The sequence below is a fragment of the Protopterus annectens genome, chromosome 9.part0 (assembly GCF_019279795.1).
Source record: "Protopterus annectens isolate FY-2018-M chromosome 9.part0, PAN1.0, whole genome shotgun sequence".
NCBI lineage: Eukaryota > Metazoa > Chordata > Ceratodontiformes > Protopteridae > Protopterus > Protopterus annectens.
Window position 1 is genome coordinate 1,503,896,600 of NC_056743.1, and position 24,434 is coordinate 1,503,921,033.

General features: G+C 41.7%; 1 protein-coding gene across 3 annotated transcripts in view; it reads right to left on the reverse strand.

Moving 5' to 3' along the window:
- XAB2 (XPA binding protein 2) overlaps positions 1-24,434 on the reverse strand; it is a 1,020,149-nt gene that overhangs the window by 179,702 nt on the left and 816,013 nt on the right. For all 3 annotated transcript variants that reach the window (XM_044084446.1, XM_044084447.1, XM_044084449.1), the window contains one exon: positions 2,794-2,965. In XM_044084446.1, the coding sequence (XP_043940381.1) occupies positions 2,794-2,965 (172 nt within the window). The remainder of the gene's footprint in view (positions 1-2,793; positions 2,966-24,434) is intronic.

Here is a 24,434-nt window from a genome sequence, read left to right on the forward strand (position 1 = left end):
TGTCCATATTTCTTCTTCAGATGTTTCCTGATCATCCTGTTTCTCCCTGCTTTGGGGACTCACTCCATCCTGCTGTGATGTAACCTGAGTTAGACAGTCTACATCAAATTCTTCACTTTGCAGGCACTCCATAACTTCAACTTCTATTTTTTTTTACTTCTACTATACTGATCTTCTTTTCTATGTTCCATCTTTGTGATATTTTTTTATTGTGAAATTTTCTGTGCCCGTATGCCTTTGCCTGTATTTCTCTTCAAATATCTTAGGGGCTGCCTTCTTTACAGTGACTAATTTTGCTTTCGCCTTTGCATAAATATTGCACCATATCAAAATCTCTCTTTCTTTCCCATATCCATATTTCTTTTTTATACTTTTCAAATATCTCTTGGTTTTGTTGTTCATATTTTTGCACTTCCTCAGATGCTTCTTTTTCCAAACAGATCAATGTTTCTTCATCTATAAACTGTTTTTCACAAATTTGTTGCATTAATGAACACAAATTTTCATTTGAAGCTTCTGACAGCTTTTCTTGAGGAAGTATTTTTCTTTCCTCTAATTTCTCTCTTAATCGTTTTGTATATCTTGTGTCTGGAAATTCTGGGCTTTTTGCATATTAGTAACAATACATAATTTCTTTCTTATCCTCAAAAATCCACTTTATCATCTTTATGGCTCTTCTCTGGCCTATCAGTTTCTGTGATTTTTGTGGGGTGCTACTTCCTTTTACAACAGGGGGCCATCCTCCCCCTGGGCTTGCTTGGCCCCATTGTAGGAATGTTACCGTATTTTGAGGATTCTACGCAGTCATCTTTTTCAGTCTTGGCACCAGTGCACCTTTTATCCTGGGTCTTACGCACCCAGCTAACTTTTTTAGTTTTTGACCTACTTCTGTCCATGATATATGCTATATAAAATACAGACTATATATCAGTATCGTCTTGGTGAGATTTTGTGAAAACAGGGTCCACCTCGTCAAGGTACTCACCAAGACCTGAGGATGAATTCAATTTCATCACTACTACTCTCCTTTGCCTGCTGAATTTTCATCTCTCCATTCGGACCCTATGATATTTGAAATGTAGGGTAAGACATGAGGCTGTTGTTCAAAAGAGTAAACATCATTCAACATTTGTTACTGAAACATGAAATATCCCAGACATATGTAAAATATAAGCTTCTAAAACTAAAAAGACAAAATTGATGTCAGGGCTAAAATAGCTGCCTACAGCTAAAAGTTCAATACTGGTGTTGGGTATCATATATATATATATATATATATGTATGTACAGGTCTCTGAAATGAGCTGCATATTCATGTTCACCAACCTAGTACAAATGGTCTACAATGTGTTTGCTATTCTAATCTTTGCTGCATGGTGCAGCTATGCACCCTTATGTTAGGCTGTGCTGGCATGCATGTTGTTAACAGGATGGCAGGAGTATATTTTTACATATTACATATTATGTGCTCTACATTTTGGTATAAAGCTATTCTTCTTGTACCTTGTGGAATATGGACTTGGAGGGTACAATGCACTGCTCTCCTGTGTTCTCTACCCTTAATGGTATTTGACTCCTCTCAAATGCCTTGTGTAGTGGGTGTGATGCAAATAAACCTTCCTTTTCCAACTGCCGTGTCAACATTTACATGTAATGCTCACAATACATCACTTTCAAGTACTTAAGTTTTCCTGTGCAATCTCCTACGGAGTGTCTGGTGTATCATTTACATTTAGGAAGAATCATGCTGCTGCATTCTTGGATGCAGACCCTCTCATGCACAACCACCAATTCACACAGACGTTTCTTTCCTGGCTCAGAACTCATCTAGTTCTTAACCTACACATTATTACATGCATACAAGCTAACATACACAAACAAACCTGTAAGATGCTGGGAGAGGGCTTCGCATCCTATACACCACATGTGGGAGATGTACTGCCACCTTTAGCAGGTGGCAAACAAAGTTGTTTTAAATTCACATGCAAATTCATACCATCAGACTTTTTCATTCCATCATTCAGTGACACAATCTCAAGTACTCTGAACTCAAACTAATGCCTGCCATCAAACAAACTTATACATCCAAAGCACCTTACTGAAAAGTCTGAAATGACTTCAATTGCTAGGATATGATTTTTGAAAATGTATTTGAACTACTAATTTTAGTAGGTGTGCCAACCAGTAACAGCACTGAAAACTGAATAATAGGTTGGATACTGAAAAATACATTTATGTCAGTAATTTCAATTTTGTTTACAGGCTGCATACCTTAAAAATGCACAAGTAATATACAATGTACAATGCTGTACACTGTTATGTCCCAGAAATATCGCCAAGACCCTCCCTGAGCACCTTGTGCACTATTCAGTGCTGAACACCCTACCTTTAATGTTCTAGACTCCTCCAAGTACTGCCACTACATGCAGAACTCGGAGCACTTTTTAGAATGAGTTCCAAAGAGTGTTGATATGTGTCATTTATTCAGTACATGAAGCACTCAGAGCATGGACTGATAGATGCTCACCTCAGAAATGGGTCAGTCTGTTTTTGAACTGCAACTCTGACAGATTAGTTATATTAGTGTTTAAGCCATCTTCTAAACTACACCTCATAAAGGGTGCAGATGAAATGCTGAACATAGCTGCTGGTGGAAACAATACTCTAGCCAGAAGTATACTGATAAAATGAAATCAAGCAACCCACCAGGGGCAAAGACATACCCAATAGCCAATATATTAACAGAAACCAACTAATAAAATGTTGTTGAACAGATGTAAGACATTCAATTTACCTGTCCCAGTAGCATTTGTAGAGGCTTTAAGCATCTGAGAAGACATGAAGTTGACCTGTGTGTTGTATGTGGCCTGTACACTACGTTTGATCCTTAACATTTCTCGCATAGTGTCTTCATTACCATGTCGAATCTCAAAATCCTTCCACATCTGCCAGAAGGATGGTGTCATCTTGGGAAAGCAGAAGAAAAAATGAAAATGCTGTCAGTATACTACAGCTTGACAAGACATTCAAGTTAGAAATTGCTTAGTCTTGCAGTTACAGTCTCCTGATGCTGATTGATGCAGGTAAACCAATTCTAGTTTCATTGGTATTAGGCATTTCCTCTTTTTCCTTGCTATTCAACAAATGTCATGCATTTTTACCATTTCAGCAGATCTACAGAAGGATCCTCCTTGCCGAATCTTTGGTTGGTTCATCACATTTGACACACAGAGTTTGGCAAAAGTGGAAGAGCCCACAATCAAAAAGGACGGCATGTCCATGCTGATGCATTCTATAATATCATCTACCAGTTATATAAATAAACTCATATTCAGCCGACTAATAATGAGTACCTTCCTGCAAATGAATAAATAACAATAAAGATGGCACCTACATAGTTAACAAGGAAGATAAAAATTATACTTGACTGAATTACAGGGAACCAATAGCAGAAGTTGGATGCATGACATGCTCCAAAAGGGAAGGGGATGCTACACCTGCCAATCAATGAGTTTCTTACTACAGAACTGAAACAGTAGAAAAGTATTTCTTATATCTAACACTCTGGACCTTGCCTGATTGCTTCTTGTCTAGGCTGAATCCAAAACAGTAATCATCAGGCTGGAATGAGAATGCAGGAATGTACGACTACATAACAGAAAACACAGCTTAGAAATCACAACCCTAAAGTACTGTTTTACTCAAGAAAGTTCAGCTCCCAGAGTTGTGGTTGACACTAATTTTTGGTGCAAGTGTCCACTAACAAGCAATCAGAAGTAATACAGATGTCTACAGTACAGTAACTCTTGAAGTAAGCACTGAAAGCAGATATTCTCTGAGTTTTGAGGACATTCACTGCAGCACTTGGAAGTAGGTAGTTCACTGCCATACAGCAAAAGGAAACAGGGCAATCAATCAACTCAGGAACTGTCTGTCTAGTAACTACAAGCCCTCACTTCATAGAACAAAGGATGCAAACAAAAGTGCTAGCTTTGTAAACCGATGCAATCATTTTAGGTAACATCAAAGCTAATTGTGAGGGTGACATAGTTGCATTCTAAGAAGCATTAGTACCTCACAGCAAGGGATTTTCCAGTTTGATTCTCAGCTGGCGGTGTTTTCAGTGCAGAATGTGCATGTCCTTCCCATGTTCATGTGGGTTTTTTACAGGTACTCTGCTTTCCTTCTGCATCTTAAAGACATCAAGCAGGTACACTGGTGGCTCTAAATTGTCAATAAATGGGTATGTATGTGTGTGTATGATACAGAAGAAAAGCCTGACAACATATTTTAATATTACTTGCCTACTAAAGTCTGCAGATGGTGAATGTTATTGAATGAGTCTCAGTAGCACTGAATGAACCTAAAAGTTGCGAAGATATGTCTTTCTCCTGGTTTTTGCCCCTGCACACAAAACATGGAGATGAATGAATTACTTCAGTGAAAAATGTGGGTTAGCCCTAATACACATCTTACAATTTGTTCCTTGGGCCTGAAGATCTGAGATCCTATGTGCAGAGGTGACAGCAGCCAGAAGAGGCATTTCAAGAAACAAACATCAATGCTACTGGGCTTCCAGGCTCAAACTGTGGACGAGTAAAGCTTGTCACCATGAGATTCAAGTTCCATGAAATGTACGGCTTTTTCAAATAAAGACAGAAATTCTTTTAAGGAGCAAGTTGACCAGCTGCTGTTAGGCTATCGTCCTGTTCTTTAATAGGACATAATGTGCAGAAACATCTGCACACTGACCATGGAATAACTGAGCATGAATCATACAGAAGGCATAAAATACATCATATGCAGTAAAATGGAGAATTCAGCAACCAAACCAACAAAATCAAACAGCAAAGGATAAAATCCTCACAGCAGGCTTTACTTACCAAGATAAGCAGCACCTTATTCAGTAAACGCTTTCGTCTGGCAAAGACTTCTTCAGACTGAATAACAATTCTTTCACATTAAACACTTTATATACTAAATCTTCACCCAATTAATTAATTATACAATTATCTTAAAGATAAAACTCCATTAGAAGAACAATACATTGTAGAAACATTAAACATTCATGACTTAAAACACACAACCTTTGTGCAAATATTAGAATTCAGAATTGTACTATGTCAGTGTTTCAACCTTTTTCTTTTTAAATAAATTTTAAAATTTTCTTTGTCATATAAAAAATACATCAGACTCGTATCTAAGATGACCAGATGAGGCAGTACAGGGTACTGATCCTCTCAAAAGGTTAGAACTGATTCAACTTAAAGGCACAGGCCTGATGAGTCAGGGACTTCTTAGCAGCTTCTGTAAACTCTAAGACTCCACTGATAACACCAGCAAGATCAATGTATCTAACTTTAACACTTGGTTCCAAAGTGAAGAGAGCTACTGACTTGCCCTTAAAGACATTTCTGGTTTGGAGAAAAAGCATTTTCCTGTACTGCTAGGAAGCCTGAAGCCCACATCTGTTTCTGGTACCATACAATGATGAAAATTAATTTTGGTCTTTCTTCCATAAATTTTCTGACAAGGTGTACATTTCTGTCATTCCTGTGACTATGTGCATCTCCTATACTACAGGAGGGAGAATGTGTCTATCTCCACCCTCCACCTGCCCGAATGAATTAAGCAGAAGGTGACAAGTACTGCATTCTCCTGTGGGTCAAAACGTTCACTCTCCTGAAGAGTATTGGAAGCCTAAAACTCCAGAAAAGGACTGAAGCAGTGACTTAGAGTTCACCAGCTGACCCAGATCTCCATAAATGTCCATAATTTTGTCAGATAAGCATCATCTAACTAAATAGTGGATATGAACTTGTGCCCCTCTACGTCTTGACTGACTGGATGAGGACAGTTACCAACAAGCACTGTGTCTACAGCACTTCAGGTCAGGAAGACAACTCTCATTTCTAACTGACTGATGAGGAACCCCCTTTCTCCAAAGGGGATCACATGCCTTCCACCATGTGGAAGCCAAGGTGAACTTACCTGACAAGCAAAGTAACCACTGTCAGAATCTGCAATGAAATAGTATAAAGAAGTTAAAGCCCATTAAGAGGTTGGTAAGAAATGACTACAACTAAAGGATCCAGCAACAAAGATCTGATAGCAGGGTAGGTCAGTGAGCTCTTAGTGGCCCTGAAGCCAATGACAATTAACAGTGCACTGCTGCAGTCCTGACTATTGGGAGTTTGTGCCTCGAAAGCTCTTGGTTGGCCCGAATAACAGAGATAAATCTTTCCAGGCTGGCAGACACGCAGACCACGTCAGCATGCTCAGGTATAAAGGTAGCCAGCCTGCATCAGAACACCAGTCTTTTATCATTCCCATTCTCATTCGAAGGGGTGGCGAAAGCCCCACACACTCTGGCTAGGCTTATAAATGCCCTAGGGCAGATAGCCTAGTATGAACCTATGAATAATGCATCCTCAACCATGAAAATGCCACCACAAACATTATAGCAGCCATCAGGCTCAAAATGAACCTTGAGCTGCATCAACAGCTTGTCAAGGCCATGATATTCTAGGCTCTCTACAAAAATCTAAGAGAACTTTCTCCTGTTTATGTTACCCTGCAAGGAGTGCAGCAAACAAGGGAGGCCCACTGCAGGGATGCCTTTAGGAAGTCCCTGGACAGGACCAAGAGGAGTTCGTTATCCAGTAAGGGAATATATGGAGATGCTTATCCATCAAGGCACTGGTCACCATATTAGTGAAGAATATGAATGCTTAAGAAATCTCAAAAGGCAGCCAACTCAAGTAGCATATAGAAATAAAGCCCTGACTATGGCTCAGGTGACCCAAATTCAACTAGTAACTCAGGTGTCTGATGGAGCTGGCAGAGGAGGAGGATGGGGAATAAGTGGATGTTGTCGGCTTATCCATCCTAGGAGAAGGGAGGCAGTTCTGGCTCACCATTTAGGTGACACCTTGCAGGAACACTAGGTACTGCACGAGACTATGAGAATGTGCTGCCCATGTGCAAAGCATGCGTCCTTCAGCAGGCATCAATGGTGGAGCTTAGAGAGCTGCTGCAAGAGAGGATCACTCCCAGGGGCAGGAACAGGCCAACCCATTGGACCTGGAAGCTGTCTCACTCCCTATCATTTGACTCATACTGCAGGAGAAAGGAATAGGCCAATATGGCATACCTAAGCAGGAACAAATGAGAACTGAGACTCTTGTCGAGCCCAGGGAATAGTCCAACTGGATAAAGGTAGTGAAGCCATCAGGCAGATATGGTACAATTTAAAAATAAAAAAACAAAAACACATATAACAACACATTTTTACAGTAAGCAATGTCCACCCAAAATGAACTGGAGGAATCTCCTGTACAAACTCTAAATGCTGATATGCAAAAAGATGGGATCATAAAAAAAGCACAGTTGTGTACATTTACCAAAAATGTAGATGTTCGAGGGTATTCACTGTTGCAGTCCTGACTATTGGGAGTTCGTGCCTCGAAAGCTCTTGGTTGGTCCGAATAACAGAGATAAATCTTTCCAGGCTGGCAGACACGCAGCCCACGTCAGCATGCTCCGGTATAAAGGTAGCCAGCCTGCATCAGAACACCAGTCTTTTATTGCCCCCGACATAAGAGGAACCCAGAGAAGACAAAGGATAGCCTGGCAGAGGAGAGGCCAAGGAAGGGTTCCCTTGGGTGAGATGCACAGTCAGAAAATGCCTACAAGCAGGCTAAGGGGGAAGGAGAGTGGGAAAGAAGACTGCAACAGTAAATACATTTGAACATCTACATTTATGGTAAGTGTACACAACTGCACTATGTTCTTTATGTTTCACTGCTGTAGTCCTGACTACTGGGAAAATTCCCAAAGCAGAAAAGAGGGTTGAAGGATGCTAGTGTGAAGAAAGGATGCCCTGTTGGATAGCAGTGGCAAACCCTGCGCTAGATTTGCAGAAGGATGCCAAATGGTAGTATTTGGTGAAGGTATGAAGCGAGGACCAGGTGGCTGCCTCTAAAATGTCCTTGGTAGGAACTGCCTTGATGAAAGCAGCAGAATTAGCAGTAGCCCTGGCAGAGTGAGATCTAACCCCAACCAGGGGTACCTTGTCATGAAAGCTATAGCAGAAGGAAATACAGTAGGAGACCCATTTGGAAATAGTTTGCTTGGAAGCTGGTTTGCCCTCTGCATCGGGGGCAAAGGTAATGGTTGTTCAGTTTTCTCAAAGCTTTTGTCCTATCCAGGTAAAAACACAGCTGCCTGTGAACAGCCAAGGAATGCAGGATTCTCTCCCCTTTATTTTGAGGGTTGGGAAAGAAGGTTGGTAGATGGATGGCCTGATTTAGGGCGGTATCAGAAATCCTATCAGGTAGGAAGGATGGGTAGGTCCTAAGGGACACGCTGTTGTGAAAAATAAGAAAGGGTTCAACTGCCATGAGGGCCTGCAGCTCAGAAACCCTCCTAGCTAAAGTGAGAACTAGTAGTATAGCTGTTTTCCAAGTCAAACACTTGAGGTCAGCAGAAGCTGCTGGCTCAAAGGGAGGCAAAGTTAATTTTTCTAAAACAAAGTTCAGGTCTCATGGAGGCAGAGGCTTCCTTCTGAGAGGCCTAATGTGCAAGACCGCTCTTAGAAATTGTCATAAGGGTGGGAAAAGATGGGAATGTGTGAAGGCACATAAGCAGAGATTGCAGAAACATGGATTTTAATTGAAGAATAGGAAAGTCCCTGATTTAGCAGTGAATTCAGGTATTCCAGGATGTTGGTAATGTGAACTGACCGTGGCTCTAGGTGGTGGTCTTTGCACCAGATACAGAATCTTTTCCATTTAGCTTTGTAAGATTTCCTAGTGCTAGCTAGGTCTCCTAAACTCTTTGAGGATGTCTAGCACCTGTTTACTTAGGGTGACGCCTGTGTAGGTCATTATGAAATCATCCATGCTGCCAAGCTGAGGGTCAACAGGTTGGGATGAACAATTCTTCCCTCTTTTGAGTGAGAAGGTCCACCCTCTGAGGCAGAATCCACTGTGGTTGGTTGGAAAGCTGGAGGAGGAGAGGGTACCAATGCTGTCTGAGCCAGTCTGGACCTATCAGAACTGCTTTTGGGCCCTCCTCCCTTATCTTGAGCAGGACTTGAGGAATTAGGGGTATGGAAGGGAAAGCATAAATGAAATGTCGGGTCCATGGGAAAGAGGAGGCCTCTGTTTTCCAGGCTGACTCTTGATTGATCCTAGTGCAGAACCCTTGCAACTGTGTGTTCTGTTTGGATGCAAAGAGATCCATTTGAGGGACCTCCAGGACTGGGTTATGGTCTTGAAAATCTCTGGGTGCATGTGCCACTTGTGAGGGACAATAAGATCCTGGAGTATTTTGTTGGAATTAGCTGACTATATAAGGCAGTCGTCCAGGTAGGAATAGATTTGTATTTCCTTGGTCTTGCAGAAAGCAATTACTGGAGCCAGGTACTTTGTGGACACTCTTTGTGCAGCAGATAAGCCAAAGGGCAGGGCAGAATATTGACAATGACTGGATCCTGCTCTGAAGTGAAGGAACTTTCTGTGGGTTTCCTGCATAGAAATGTGAAAGAAGGCATCTTTTAGGTCTAGACAGACCATCAAGGCCTGTGGGGACAGCATGGGAAGTAGCTTTTGAAGAGTTAACATTTTAAATTTGGGAACCATGAGAAGCAGGTTGAGTTTTGATAGGTCCAGGATAGGATGCTAAGACCCTTCCTTCCTGGGGACCAGGAATAGTCTGGAATAGAATCCTATTCCCTGCTGAGGAGGAACGACTGATTGTACTGTTCCCTGCACACAAAGATTTTGGATTTGAACCAGGGCCTCTGTCAACTGACTTAGAGGGACATCTGGAATACCTGAGGGTTTTAATTGCTCTCTTAAAGTGAGCTTGTAGCCATTTGCAATAATGTCTGTAACCCACTTGTCCAAGGTAATCAGGGTCCAGGTATGATAGAAGAGAGATAGCCTTCCACCTAGCTTTGGGGTGGGGTGTGTGGATGGGGTGGCTGAGTCATTGTGAGTCTCTGGAAGTGGTCTGGGGTCTGGAACTCGCTTGTCTTGGGGGTCTCTGATGTCCACTGTCTGCCTTTCTGCAGGAACTGCCTCTGCCTGTGTGGTTTTTCCCCTTTGCGTTTTTTTTTCTGCCTACTTCTAGGCATGGAGGGAAAGGACCAGTGTTTAGCAGGGAAGTTTCTATTGAACCTGGGAGGCTGCACCTAGAGAAAATCTTTCACTGTTTGCATAGACTCGGCTTTGCCCTCTATCTTTTTTAGCACCTCTTCTGCTTTTGGGCCAAAAAGAACATTTTTGTCAAGGGGGCATCTACCAGAATAGACTTAACATGGTCCAGAAAGGGTTGTTCTGGGAGCCAAGCATGTCTTCTAATCACTGACCCAGTAGTGGCAGCTCTACAAGATGCTTCCATGACATCATACCCACAATATAGAGAATGCTTAGCAACCTGTGAACTAGCATGACAGAGTTCTGATAGTTCTTTAGAAAAGTGTTTGTTCTACAGGGCAGACAACTTGTGTTTAAAATGGTCAAGGACAGTCTGCTTCTACGGCAGCCATCTTGTTTTTAAGTTAGTCAAGGATAGTCTGTTGATACTTAATCATATGAAACTGGCAGTTGAGGGCCCTCATTATGAGAGTGGCAGAGGTATAGACCTTCTTGCTGAACCTGCCAAGGCCCCTGTTCTCTTTATCTGTGGGTAGAGGATTTCTGGAGAACTGGCTCTGGCTCCCTTAGGTCCTGGTGTGATCACTTCAGCATCAGCAGAGGAGTTTTTGTAGAGAAATTTGTGGCAGTCCCGAACATGGTAAAACCTGTTTGGTTTTTGAGGGGCAGGGGGTAGAGAGTCAGGTTTAAGAGATGAGTCCTGGAAGACATCATCCATCACTTCCAGAATTGGAGGGCTAGACAAAGACTTGTGTTGCGATAAGTCCAGAAACTCCCTAACCCTCTTCTTAGCCTGTGGGTAATCCCAAGCCTCCCACTGGAAATGCTGTCTTATGACATGGAGGGTTTCCCCAAAGGTGAAATCTTCTGGTGGGGAGGCGGAAGGGAGAATCTCTTCAGAGTCAGTTTCCTCATAGGAAGTGTTTGAAGGGCCCTCTTCAGATCCTGAGACTTCTGAGTCTGAGACCTCCCCAGATATGGGGGATCCTGAGAAGTTTCAGAAGGTTCATCCCTTTTTCTAGTGGATACAGTTTGTCTAGATCTGACAAGAGAAAGAAGATCTTCTGCCAGTCTGATGAGGTGGAGTTGAGACAGAAGGCCTAAGTGCAGGCCTACAAACAGAAGGCCTTCTAGGAGTGGCTAAGGTCTTAGGCCTAGGAGTGTCCAGCACTCTCATACCTGTCTCTTGAGGATGCTGAAAATGCACTGGAGCTGTAGTGGCCCGAGGCCTCATTGACGAGACTTGGGCCAGTGCATGCTCTTCTGTAGCCAAGGCCTGCTGAGCAGTCCTGGACACAACCAACGAGCCATTGTCGAAGGCTTGCGTAGAGTGGAAGGGAGAGATGGAGTGTTGGACTCTGAAACGGTCTTGACAGAGGCCTGACTCATCAGCTCTGAAAGCTAAGACGGCTGCGTAGGCACCTAACCTTGTTCAAGAATAAGGATAACTGGAAGGAGAGTCTGGGGGAGAAGGATTGTTGTCTGAAGGCCTGTGCTTTTGCTTTTTATCTTTGTTGCGCTTAGGCTGGTCAAATTTGGTAAGATCGATGGACACCATAAACGGTTGAACATATTGTTGGATAACAAACTTTGCAAACATTGTAGCCCTATGCCTGACAGTCCTAGTATTAAATTACACACAAAAGCAACAGTTAGTAACTCCGTGACCAGGTCCTAGGCAAGTAACACAAAGGGGATGAAAGTCTGTGTGGGATCTGCTTTCCACAATGGAAAATTATTGACTTTATCTGACATGAGCAAGGAAAGAAAAATTTCCCCAAAGGGGTACTTATCTGTCTGATAACTCTTCTCTCTGGTATGGACTGACTGATGCACTTGAATGTTGCTTCAGATCTTCTATGGCAAGAAAAGACTGGTGTTCTGACGCAGGCTGGCTACCTTTATACTTGAGCATACTGACGTCGGCATGGGCGTTTGCCAGCCTGGGAGCTGGAAAGATTTATTTCTGGTAGTTGGGCTGACTGAGGGCTTTCAGCGCAGGAAATCCCAATAGTCAGGACTGCAACAGTGAAACACGAAGAACATCTAAGTACACTGGGTACATTGGCTGAAGCTGCTGATAACCACAATGGGATAAAACTGATTCACCGACTATGAGTCTATGAAGAGACAAGAGTGACACTGCAATCACTTACAGAAAATGGGCCAGCTTCTACAGCCCCCTTTAAACAGTAAAGTTTGGGCTTATCTCAAAAAGTCTACTGAGATGGAATAATTTATCAGTGAAGCTTGCTGAGGTAGGGTCAGTGAGTTCCAGGATGTCTCTAACAGTAAGCATGCCTACAACCCACTGATCCTTTCTCATGGTGATCCAAGCCTGAGTGAACACAGAAACCTAATCCCCAGCCCCCAGTCAGTCCCAGAACAGAGTCAGGACTGCACTGGGGCTGCAAGGAAAGCTATCACCTTAGGTAATACAGTTTGAGCAGCAGCCAAGACTATGTGGCACTGTCCTTCCTTGGACAGAGAAGAAACATTTTCCCTTTTATGGCTGGCCAAGTTTGCAACAAGAACAGGTGGTCAAGACTATGCTTTCTCCTCAGGGGTTTATCCATCAGGTCCTGAGTGGGCTAGCAAAAGAGCATCACTCCTTCAAAATGGGTATCAAGGATCTTGCTTCTGAGTTCTTCCTTTAAGGAATATAACCTTAGCCATGATATCCTGTGCAGTCATATCCCTGAAGGCTTCAACTCAGTGAAATCATACTTCCAACCAAAGTTAAAACAAAATAAGATAGAGACCTACTCTGGAAGCCAGAATGACAAGAAGGCTCTCAAGTTACTTCAGACTAAAACAGAATTATTTACTGAACATTTTGCAGGTTTTTTTCTTCAACCTTGCACCTTGATAGTGGAGTAACTAGAACCAGACTGAAAGACAGACTCTTAAAATCAGAGAATGTCTGATACTGATACACAAAGGATAAATGTTTTGGCTCTCAGCCCAGATAGAAAACATTTCCATTTATTTAGCTAAATTGCATGAGTAGAGTCATTCTGGGAAGCCATACATATTTTGACAACTATCTCAGTGACCTCTGACCATCATCAGAACTGGAGAAAATAAGCTGTTAGCTTTAGATTCAGGATGTCCAGGTAGGTTTGCTGGTGGGGTTGAACAACTATATCCAGAATGGGGACCAGAAACGAAGGGGACTCGAGTAAATATGGTTTCAGAAAAGGGAAATATATTTGTCTGGGACAAAAGGGGTCTGTCAGGAGGGCTGTTACCTTACTGCTTTCTGAATGAACATGGGAATTAATGGTAGAGCTGGGGTAAGCATAAAACAGCTCCAGTGGCCATTGCTGAGACAGAGCCTCCCTGGGTGACTGTTCTAGTGGGGAATCAGGGCAACAAATATGCAGCATTTACTGTTCTAGGGGAGAGGAGAAGAGATAGCAGAAATGGTAAAAGTCTGACTGGCTAACAATTTATTTATTTTTATTTGCAGTTTGTTTACCAGGGTGGTCCATTGGGCCACGAAGAACCCATTATCAATGGAGTCCTGGGGAGAAAAATTCCAGAAATAAAAATAGTAAATAATAGAACTGCAAAATAACAAAATAACAGTTACAAACTTTTTAAGTTACAAAACGCTTAATGGGTCCTTAGAAAAAAAATCACAATCTTAACAATAGTTACAATAAATTGGAATTTGATGGAGCAAATGCATGAAAAAAAAAAACATTATAAACAAATTTAGGGAAGTACAAAAAAGTGCCAGGTCCTTCAGGAATTATAGGCAATGGATTGAGGGAGTGCTCATGAGGTGTGAGTACATATCTGCTAAGCCTGTCTGCTACACAACTGGAATCTGGGGATGTGTGTTGCAAAAAGAAAGTGGCTTGAGGCCACTTCCCCTTATCATACCCTCACTGTTTCCAGAAACAACAGGTACAATCTGGTTCCTCTTAATTGTTGATGTACCAAACTACAGTCATATTTTTTAAACAGCTTTATTGAATTACCACTTGTGATACAGGCAAACTTACATTTATATAAATGCAATTAAAACATATTAACAAGTTCACATTTACAAACATTATATATCACTTATATTTTGTTATATACCCTAGAATCTAAGCAACATTATATAAATTATTAGATTCCTACCTTCTCTTAAACATCATTCATACTCCAAAACATTTTTCTGTATGTATTGCTCCCACAATTACCATTTTCTATGTAATTTACTCCTACACTTTTTCAAATATCCCACTTCCTATTCTTTTATCTCTGTTACAATATTCACTATTTCAAGTAGCTTCTGTTCTAGATTCAACTAAAAACTCAACCAGTGCAGGTCTTTCAATTAGGATTTCCTTATCTATCCCTTTCTCTTCATCTGTACTATGATATCAATCCCTGATAGGGAAGGCAATCACTAGCCTGCAATCCTAATGTCTTCTTGGTCTCTTCTCATTCTATTACCTTTCCATCTCTAATTATTTGCTCCCAGTACCTTGGTTCCTTTGCCATCTTCCTCCATTAAATTCCAGTCTCCTCTTGTCTTTTCTCCGTTCCCCTAACTGCAGTCATCATTATCGGCAGCATCTCATTTCTCCATTACCGTGTTGGCTTAGTTCTTAGTATACTTTCTACTACTTTATGAATATAATATTCTGTATGACTAGTATTCTCCTTAAGGATCTGCACTCAAAATTCCCATTCTTTAAATATTTCTTGAATTATCCTGCCTCCATCATCATCCCTTTTTACTTTGAAATGCAGCTTTCTGCTGGTTTATGTATAAGAAAGCACAGTTTTGTACAATCTTACCATAACAGTAGATGTCCTTCTCTTCAGTGTTGAAGTATTCACTACAATAGGCGATCTCCTGCCAAGGCTGGCCCGACATCCGGCCAGTACACCAAAGCCTTTAGGTTGCTTTACGGTATGCCATACGTTACATGTATGCTACTTGCATAGGGCATAAGGATGCCATCTGGACGTACCGTCCTCATAACTAAGAGCCCCAGAGATCCCTTGTCTTGTGTGAGTAGATCCATCCTGTGAGGTAACTTGTGATGATTGCCCTTGCCTAAATGCAGAAGAAGAGGGAACCAATGCTGTCTCATCCAAAAGGGAGTTACCAACATGATTTTGGGAGCATCCTGTTGAATTTTGATCTGGACGTTTGGAATGAGGGGAAGGGGGAGGGAAAGTGTAAAGAAACACTTCCAAGAAAAAAGATAGGGTGTCCAGCTTGTAAACCAGAGGACCTAGGACACTGGCACAAAAAAGAGGAAGTTATCTGTTCAGTGGGGAGGCAAAAAGATCTACTTGAGGAGTACCCCACTGGTGGACAATGTCTACAAGCACATCCCTGTGAAGCATCCATTTGTGGGATTGAGTTAAAGACCTGCTCAGAGTGTCTGCCACAATATCTTGACCAGAGGGACTATAAACTGCCTAAAGAGTCACTTGATACTGGATAGCAAGTTCCCATACCAGGAGTGCCAACTGGCAAAGATGATAAGATCCTGCCCCCCCCCCCTCCATTTGTTTACATACATCTCTGAGGTATTGTCTGTAAACACCTTAACAGGTCCCGGGGAGAAGAGAGGATGAAAAGCCTGAATAGCCAGCAGAAGAGCTCTCATCTCTTTGATACTGATGTGCTCTTTCTGTTGAAGAGGCGACCAAACACCCTGCACTTTTAGGGAGCCAAATGCTGCTCCCAATCCCACATTTGAAGTGCCTGTGAAGAGCTCCTGAGAGGGAAGAAGGGGATGAAAAGGGAGTTTTGGATTTAGAGACAACTGCTGAATCTACTACTGGAGTTCCTTCTTGAGACAAGGCAGAAGAGGAACTACGAATTTGAGGAGATGCTCATATTGATGCCACACTGACTTCAGGAACCACTGAAACTCTCTCATGTGATGTTTGGCCACAGGGAGCATAGGAATGGTGGAAACCATGAACCTCATAGCTCTCAGAAATTCCCTGGCTGTTAGAGAAGTTTGAAAAAAGGAAATGAGTGTTAAGGCCTTGAGAGGAGGCAGGAGTGCCAGCATAGGCACAGTCTGGATCCTGCACCACAGAAAAATAAGGTCCTCAGAGGGGGTCAGACAAGACTTTTTGAAGTTTATTGTGAACCCCAGGCTTTCCAGAAGAGAAATGACAAAATGAAGATTTTCCAACAAGATTTTGCAACAAGATCTCTGGAGTGGATGCCTGAAACAGGAGATTGCTCATGTAAAGAAAGACTTGGATCCTCTGGAGCCTGCAAAGAGCAATCACAGAAGAGAGGAATTTGGTGAATACCCTTGGGGCAGTAGAATGGCAAAGGGCAAAGCAGAGAAATGAAAATGCCAGGAAGCTACAGAGAAATGTAAAAACTTCCTGAAAAGGGAATGAACAGGGATATGGAGATAAGCATACTTGAAATCCAGAGACACCAGATAAGCCTGAGAAAGCAAAAGAAGGAACAAAGTATGAAGGGACAACATTTGAAAATAGGGTGCCTTCAGAAAAGTGTTTAGATGAGAGAGGTCTAGAATTTGTCTCCAGGTACCCTCTTTCCTGGGTACTAGAAAGAACCTGGAGTAAAACCCCATCCCCCTTTGGGACACAGGTACCTCCTGAATAGTACCCTGACTCAAAAGATCTTGAAGCACCCCTGCAAAGAAGGAGAGTTGTTCCTGAGGGAGCTGAGGAATACCCATAAAAAGGGGAAGGGATTTCCACACCATGAAATATTGCTGGCAGATAATGGAAAGAAACCAGGAATCCTGAGTAATCTTTAGCCAAACAGGAAAAGACAGAGAATAGGTGAAGAGAAAGAGGAAAGTGGCTGGAAAGACACGATAGTCAAGACACCCCCCTACCCCCTGTGAAATCCCTTCTAGCCTATTCCCCCCTAACTAGTAACAGAAACAGGTCCTGGTGGCCTGGATCCGATGCCAATGCTTTGGCTCAGAGTATCATCCTGTTCAAGAGGGTCGGTGCCCAACAAGTGAGGGATATGGTCGGAGTCGAAGATGAAGCTATCTTCAGATCCAACATCTCAAATCTCAGGGCTCTCGGATCCGATGGCTCCCAAAACTCTGGTCAGATTGGAGAAGGAGAGATAATGGGATGGGAAACTGGCTGATGGCTCACGGATCCAATGGGAGGAGAGTGTTAACCCCCATCTGGATCTCTGCCCTGAGAAATTTCCTCATTATCCTATCCATATCAGGCTCGAAGAGACTTTGGGAAGACCTGATGGATGAAGATGTGGAAGGAGTGTGAAACAACCTTCAAGAAGTTTCTTGCAAAAAAGGTGATCAGAGCTGTGGAGAGAAGCAAATACTCAGAGGTTAAGGTGACTTGGAAGTAGAAGGAGTTGGACCCAAGGAAGTCTATTCCTAAAGTTTAGCAAGTTTAGCCAGCGGCTAAAATATCAGAATGTATTTCAGATACCAAGAGGGACGGCGTTTCCAGTACTCCCTTGGCTCTGAAGAGGATCTCCATTTTTTTGAAGGGGTTTCAGACCCTGACGCTGAAGCAAGAAGTATGCCCTTAAGAACTAGTTTATTTCTCTTATTGCTAATGGCCCTGGTATTAAACCCTGCACAAATCTTACAGGGGGAATCCAGGTGATTAGGGCCTAGACAATAAATGCGCTCCCCTATCGACATAAGAACTGGGTATCCTGTGCCCACAGGAAATACATTTCTTAAAACCAGTTGGCTTCTCTGCCACGGTAAAAAAGAGCAGAAGACCAAAGATAAAAAAGAAAACTTTTTTTTTTTTTAAAGGAGGAGAATGCAGAAAGAAAAGAGTTACCAACAATGGCAACTATAACACTACCCCAAGAAAAAGGGGTACGAGAGGAAGTGAAGTTACCAACAATGGTAATGGAGAGTTACTCACGAAGGGTAGAAATATGAACTAGGTTGAAATGCAGGCTGTCTAAGAAAAACTGTAAGGGTGAAGGGAGGAATACAAGTTACCAATAAAGAAGGATTAGTTAAAGGAAGAAAATTCTATCCTTTACTTACTAATATCACCAAAAAAGCTATCCCACAACTTGAGACAGAGCGATATGCATTTGAACCATTTGAGCAGCAAACAAGATCTGAAGTAAAGCATTATTAAAGAGCATTCCCGGGAAGGGGGAGCTCAGGAGTCTGACCTAGAGTCTGAAAGAAAAGCAGACGAGCTGTATCCGATACCCATTCTTTGAGGAATGAATGAAAATGACAACATCAGATCTATTGTCTAATTTTGCTTCCAGTATTACTTTTTTGGATAATGTTTTGTTCCTACATGCCAGCTGACCATCTCAGTCACTAACGCAGCTATGCCCATATATTTCCTACTATGAGAAGGTCCAGACATTGAATGGCCATCAACTAGACAGCCATGTTATGGGGTAAGGCATTCTTAAGGTCCTAACAGTTTGTCTGTACTGCTCAACAGGAGTGGCAATACAATGGGGTGTGGGGTTTTCTTTAAAAGAACCCTCAGAAAGTTAAAGACCTCCAACATCATATGCAAATTCTACTCTTCTGACTCAGGTCTCTACTGGGATCAAGAGAGATGGAACGTGCATCCCCTACGTGTCCCTAAAGCTTCTTCTACAGAGAGATAAGCAGGCAATGTCTCACATCATTCCTCCTCTCTGTCTGACCAGCTCTTCCAGCTTCTGACAAGTAATCTGGATTATAGTCAGCTCCTTGTCTATATGTCATGCAGCCAGATGACCTCCAGGGTTACAGCTATATCAGCAACATTTCAAGTACCAATGCAACAATTCTAAGCATCGCAAAAACATAAATTATATACAAGTATGGGCTCAGAATATCCTAGAGGGAAATACTTATTTACAAGATATTATTTCATTACCCCTTTAAAAAAATAACTGGTATGACCCCCCCACCCCCCTGAATAAATGACTAAACCTTACTAACGGCATAACACCAAGAACAATCCTTTTATAAGAGAGTGGTTTCCAAATCATTTCTATTATAAACAAGTCAGATCCTGGTTTTACATTCTACTGACTGAGCTTCACTTAAAAAGATGTGTTAAAGGTTCGCGCTCAGTATCTTTCTCTAAATTATTACACGTGCTAAGATCCTGCACATCTCCAGTATGACAAGGCTTAAACACATTCAAAAAACATTTTACATTTCTACCTGTCAATTTCACCACGTTATTAAAAAAAGTTTACTTTTACTTGCAAAAGAAGAAGGCCTCTCCCAATGAATTTCCAATTAATTCTGTTGGGGAGAAATGAGTACCATATTTACCATATTTTATCCATGAGAATTACTTCTAACCTCCCACTCATCACAAATTAAATGTACAGTCATTAAAAAGGTGAGAAGACATTGGACTTTTGGGGTACCTCATTACAGCCAAGCAAATAAATGTGGTAAATATGTACCCTGTTCTCCTCCTCTTGACCTGACTTGCAAATGCCCTTAACATAGGTTTGGAAGAAGCTCCATCTCAAATTCCTCAGGCCCTGGAAGACGGTTCAAAGCTCCATATGGTTAATATCGAGTCATCTCTATGAAGGGTGGGGAGAGAGCTTTTGCTCCATGTCAGAGCTGGGACAGGCTCCACACCACAACAGCAAACATTAGTCAGGACTTCTGGCAGGTTTGGCTAGAGGAAGGAAGGGCCTATCAAAAGGGTTGGTGGAGAAAGTTCTCCATTCTAAGGCCTGGCTGCAGGGATGGGACACCAGTAAAATATCTGTAAGGTCAAAGTGGCTCGACAGTCATTGACACCAAACAGTCCACTATCATACCCACATCTTCAAGCAAGTAAATGGCCATAACAACCATGACAACATTAAATCAAGAAAATGCATCAGGATCTGAGCTTGGACCTTGTGCTGAGGTCTAATGCAGGATGCTGCAACCATGATGGGTACCCCAGCAGTGCAAGGTTTCAATGCCTTCCATACTATTAGATCAGTAGCTGCGCAGACAAGGACTAAAGGTGGAGGTATCTCGATATACATCAATGACAAGCATACCTCTAGGGCAGTCAAACAGGATGATCACCATAGACAAAATCCCATATGATATCCTAGCCAGCTATAAGTAAACCTCCATACCCCAAGAAGCTCACAATGCATACTTGTACCTACTACCTCTCTCTAGATTGCGAATCCTACAAAGCCTCAAATCTACAGGCAGAGATTCCTGGACTTCATAAATACAAACAACCTAGGGGCTCCAACATACTGAACTTTATGGTCACAAACATGAGAGAAAGCTGCCCCCCCCCCCATAAGGTCCGACCATAAAACGGTCTTCTTCAAAATCAAAATCAATTCTGTAATCCCATTAAAATCAGTAACAGGAACTATTCCAAAGTAAATGATCTGTTAACTGATGGTTTGTCAAAATTCAATGCACCACCAAACCCCAAGAACACACCAGCCTATGCTGAACTGCTCTCAAAGTCCGTATAACCATGTCAATCACTGCACAGAAGCTGCTGTACCTAACAGAAGTAAGCCCATAATTAGCCCCAAAAACAAGCTGCCCTGATGGCATCCCAAGTTAAACAGAATATACAACAAAAAAAAAATATGGCAAAAATCAGGAAAGGTGCAGTCCATAAAGATGCAGACACTCTAATCAAAGTAAACAAGCATCTAAGAGGGCTAATTAGTTCAAGCAATGCCAGCTTTGAGGTTAAGATAACCTCCCAGGTGAAAGATAACCATAAAGCCTTCCACAGCTTTGTCAGAAACCTCAAGGGCAGCACACAGCAATGTGCTGAAAGGGTAGTTAATGCTGCCACATTCACAAAGCCTGGCGATACAGTGAACCTTTTTGCAGATTAATTCATTTCCAACTTGACCCCTTCTCATCCCCAACCATCCCTCCAATATTACCTTCAAACATAATCCCTCCCACTATAACTAGGGAGTGTGTACTGGCTGCACTTACTAAAGCCAAGAACATGGCCTCAATGGGCCCCAATAACATCCTAGGATGCCTCCGGAATAGTCTAAAGTATGACTTATCAGGACCCATGGAGTCATTATTTAACTACAGTCCTAAAACAGGTTTTGTGCCATGTGAATGGAGGACTGTGATGGTCATCACCCTTCATAAAGGAGGGCCTTCAACAGATCCTGTAAACTACCAGGCCTATTAGTCTGTTTAGGCTTATTTGCAAAGCCATGGAAAGAACTATTATGGAAATTATCAACAAGGAGATAGGGGACCTCCATACAGTGGATCCATTCCAGTTTGACTTTGTCAAAGGAAGGTCATACTTACTGAATCTGACGGACTTCTTTGAAAAGGTCACTACGGCAATTGATGAGGGGAAAACTGCAGACAGTTCCGACCTAGATCTGCCTAAGACATTTGTTGCAATACTCCACTTGGGCATCGTCAATAATCTTACAGAACTAGGTATAACCCCTTTATTATTTATTTATTGGCATTTGCTTACCGGGACAGTCCACTGGGCCAATAAGAGCCCATTTTCAGTGGAGGCCTGGTGAGAAAGGCTCCAAAGAATACAAGTAAATATAACAAATGTGAGTAATTAGTTGAAATTGAACACAGTAAATACAATTACAAGCAAGCTATCTCAAATAACTATTAGACAAAAAATGAATTTAGACATTTTGGTGAAAAGTCACACAAATGTCAGAGTATGGTAATAAAACAGTTATAGAAAAAATAGAGGAAGAGCAAAAAAGAAGTACGTCACTATGTACAATTATTACAAGCTATTATTATAGCATGAAATAGTGGTTAAGCTTAACACTAAAGTGATACATGTAATGCAGGAAAAGTTATAGGCCTATGTTACCCAAAGACGAAAAATGGACAACATTAAGTATAAAGTGTAGGAATGAGAGGGGAGCTATGGAAGTGGAAGTGGTCAGAACTTAACGTTGGGGGTGAGGTACAGTTTCATCTCTACATGGAGGAGAAGTATGTATGTAAAGAAGTTTTAAAAGTTGCAAAGTTTTGGTTGGATCCAAGTGATATAAGAAGATAATTCCAGATTTTAGCAACTGCATAAGGGTATAGAAGTTGGCCTGCAGGTAAGTTGGGTTTATGTACCTGTAGGAGTTTTTGATTTTCAGATCTAAGGGACCTTTTGGGTAGGTAGTTACTGAATAGTGAAGTGACGGCAGGATAATCAGAGGATTTGTTTACTAATATGTGAGTAGTTGTCAAATGTATATAGGAAAGATAATGGGATAGTCCGAGCCAGTTAAGAGTGTAATGCTAAACAGTGGTGGTTGGAACAGGAGGCATTGGTGACAAACCTAGCAACTTTGTTGTAATATGTTTCAAGTTTTGACTGTAGGGCAGAAAGTACATTAGTAAATAACGGCGCTCCATAGATTAGGAAGTGTAATAGATATGTGATGGCTATTTTATTTATTTATTTTTTTACTGGAGGAGCTTAGAAAGTGTTTTTGCTTATATAGAATGCCAAGTTTCTGGTGTTTTTTTTTTAATGTTTTGCTGAATATGTAAGTCAAATTTTAGGTGTTCATCTATTACCACCCCCAGTATTCAGTGTGGGATACTACTTAAATTGCTGTTTGGCTCTGAGAGAGTATAGTGAATTGGTCTTTGTTTACAGGGGTTTTCTTCTTAGGAGTGAATAGAATTTGCTTGGTTTTGTTTGGGTTGAGTAGCAGGTGATTTATGTAAAGCCATTTTTCTATGGAAGTGAAGGCGAGTTGTGTAGTATTTTGTAGGTCAGATTTAAAGTTGGCTGAGCAGATGATAGCTGAATCATTTGCACACTGAATAACAGAGGCAAGTTTGACTGAGGAGTGTAGATTACTGATAAGTATGCTAAATAAGAGAGGCCATAGTATTGAGCATTGGGGAACGAAGAGAGGCCATAGTATTGAGCCTTGGGGAACACTGGTATGGTTTTGGACATAAGAAGAGAGGGAGGAGTTCCATCTAACTGCTTGTTGTCTGTTTGATATATAATTTGTAAACTAGTTAAGTGAAGAGGAGCAGAGTCCTGTTTGGGAGAGTTAGTTTAGAAGAAGTGGATGAGGCACTATATCAAATGCTTTTGAAAGGTGTAGAAATAGTGAGAAGACTAATTTACCAGAGTCTCTAGGTTTGTTGACTGTATCCAAGTAAAAAATCAGAGTGGACATAGTACTGTGACCTCGTCTAAGGCCATGCTGTGCGGGTGATTGAATTTGACTCTGAATAAGATGGTCAAAAATTTGAACTTGTACACATTTCTCAAAGATTTTTCTAATGGGAGACATGCTGGATAGCTAGCTGGCTCATTGATAGGACCCAGGAAGTTAGAAATGGTGAGGCTGGTCACCAGTGGAGTTCCCCAGGGCTCTGTGCTAAGTTCACTCTTCCTTGGCATCTGCTTCTCGGATGTCAAAGCCAATGTCAAAGGCTTCTGGGTAACGAAGTTTGTAGATGATTGCAGACTGGGAGCAGTCAATGAATCCCCCCAAGAAAAGAACACCCTTCAGGAAGGTCTAATATAGACAAACTTTTGGTGCCAAAGCCATGGCTTAAAACTCAATAGCAAGAAATGCATTATAGTACATTTTGGGAAGTCTGCCACCCCAGGTAATTATGTTATCAATAAAACGCCCTTATAAGTTGATTCACTAGTCAGGGATCTGTGAACTCATGTAGATAGCAACCTGGCCTTCAATCAACATGTGCACAAGGTAGTCAGAAAATCCTTCTATGTTTCTCAAGAGAGGTCATCATACCACTGTACTTGGCCCTCATCGGCCCCATCATAAAAGTATAACGCCCCTTCAGTATATACTCGACCAGACAAAAGTAGCATCCTTCTATGTTTCTCAACTTATAAGCAAGGGCAAGGTATCTAGGTCATCATACCACTGTACTCATCCCTCATCAGGACCATCATAGAGTATAATGCCCCCTTTGGTATGTACCTGACCAGACACATCCAGCAATCGGAATGTCTGCAAAGGTTCTTTTCAAAAATAATACAGGGACACATCTAGCAACCAGAATGTCTGCAAAGGTTCTTTGCAAAAATAATACAGGGAGTAAACACAATGACCTACATGCTGGTTGCTTCAAATGTTTGTCTCATTACTTGGTATCATACAGATGTCGGAGAATACCTCTCACATGTACCAAATTCCTTGGTATTTCCCAGTTTTGGGCTCAAAATAATAGGGTCCCACCAATTCCCAATTGGCCCCTTTTAATCCTGATTTTATTTTCATAGAGTGCATTACAATACAGATGTTGCCACTAAGTTATTACAGTGCACCTTGTAAAATATG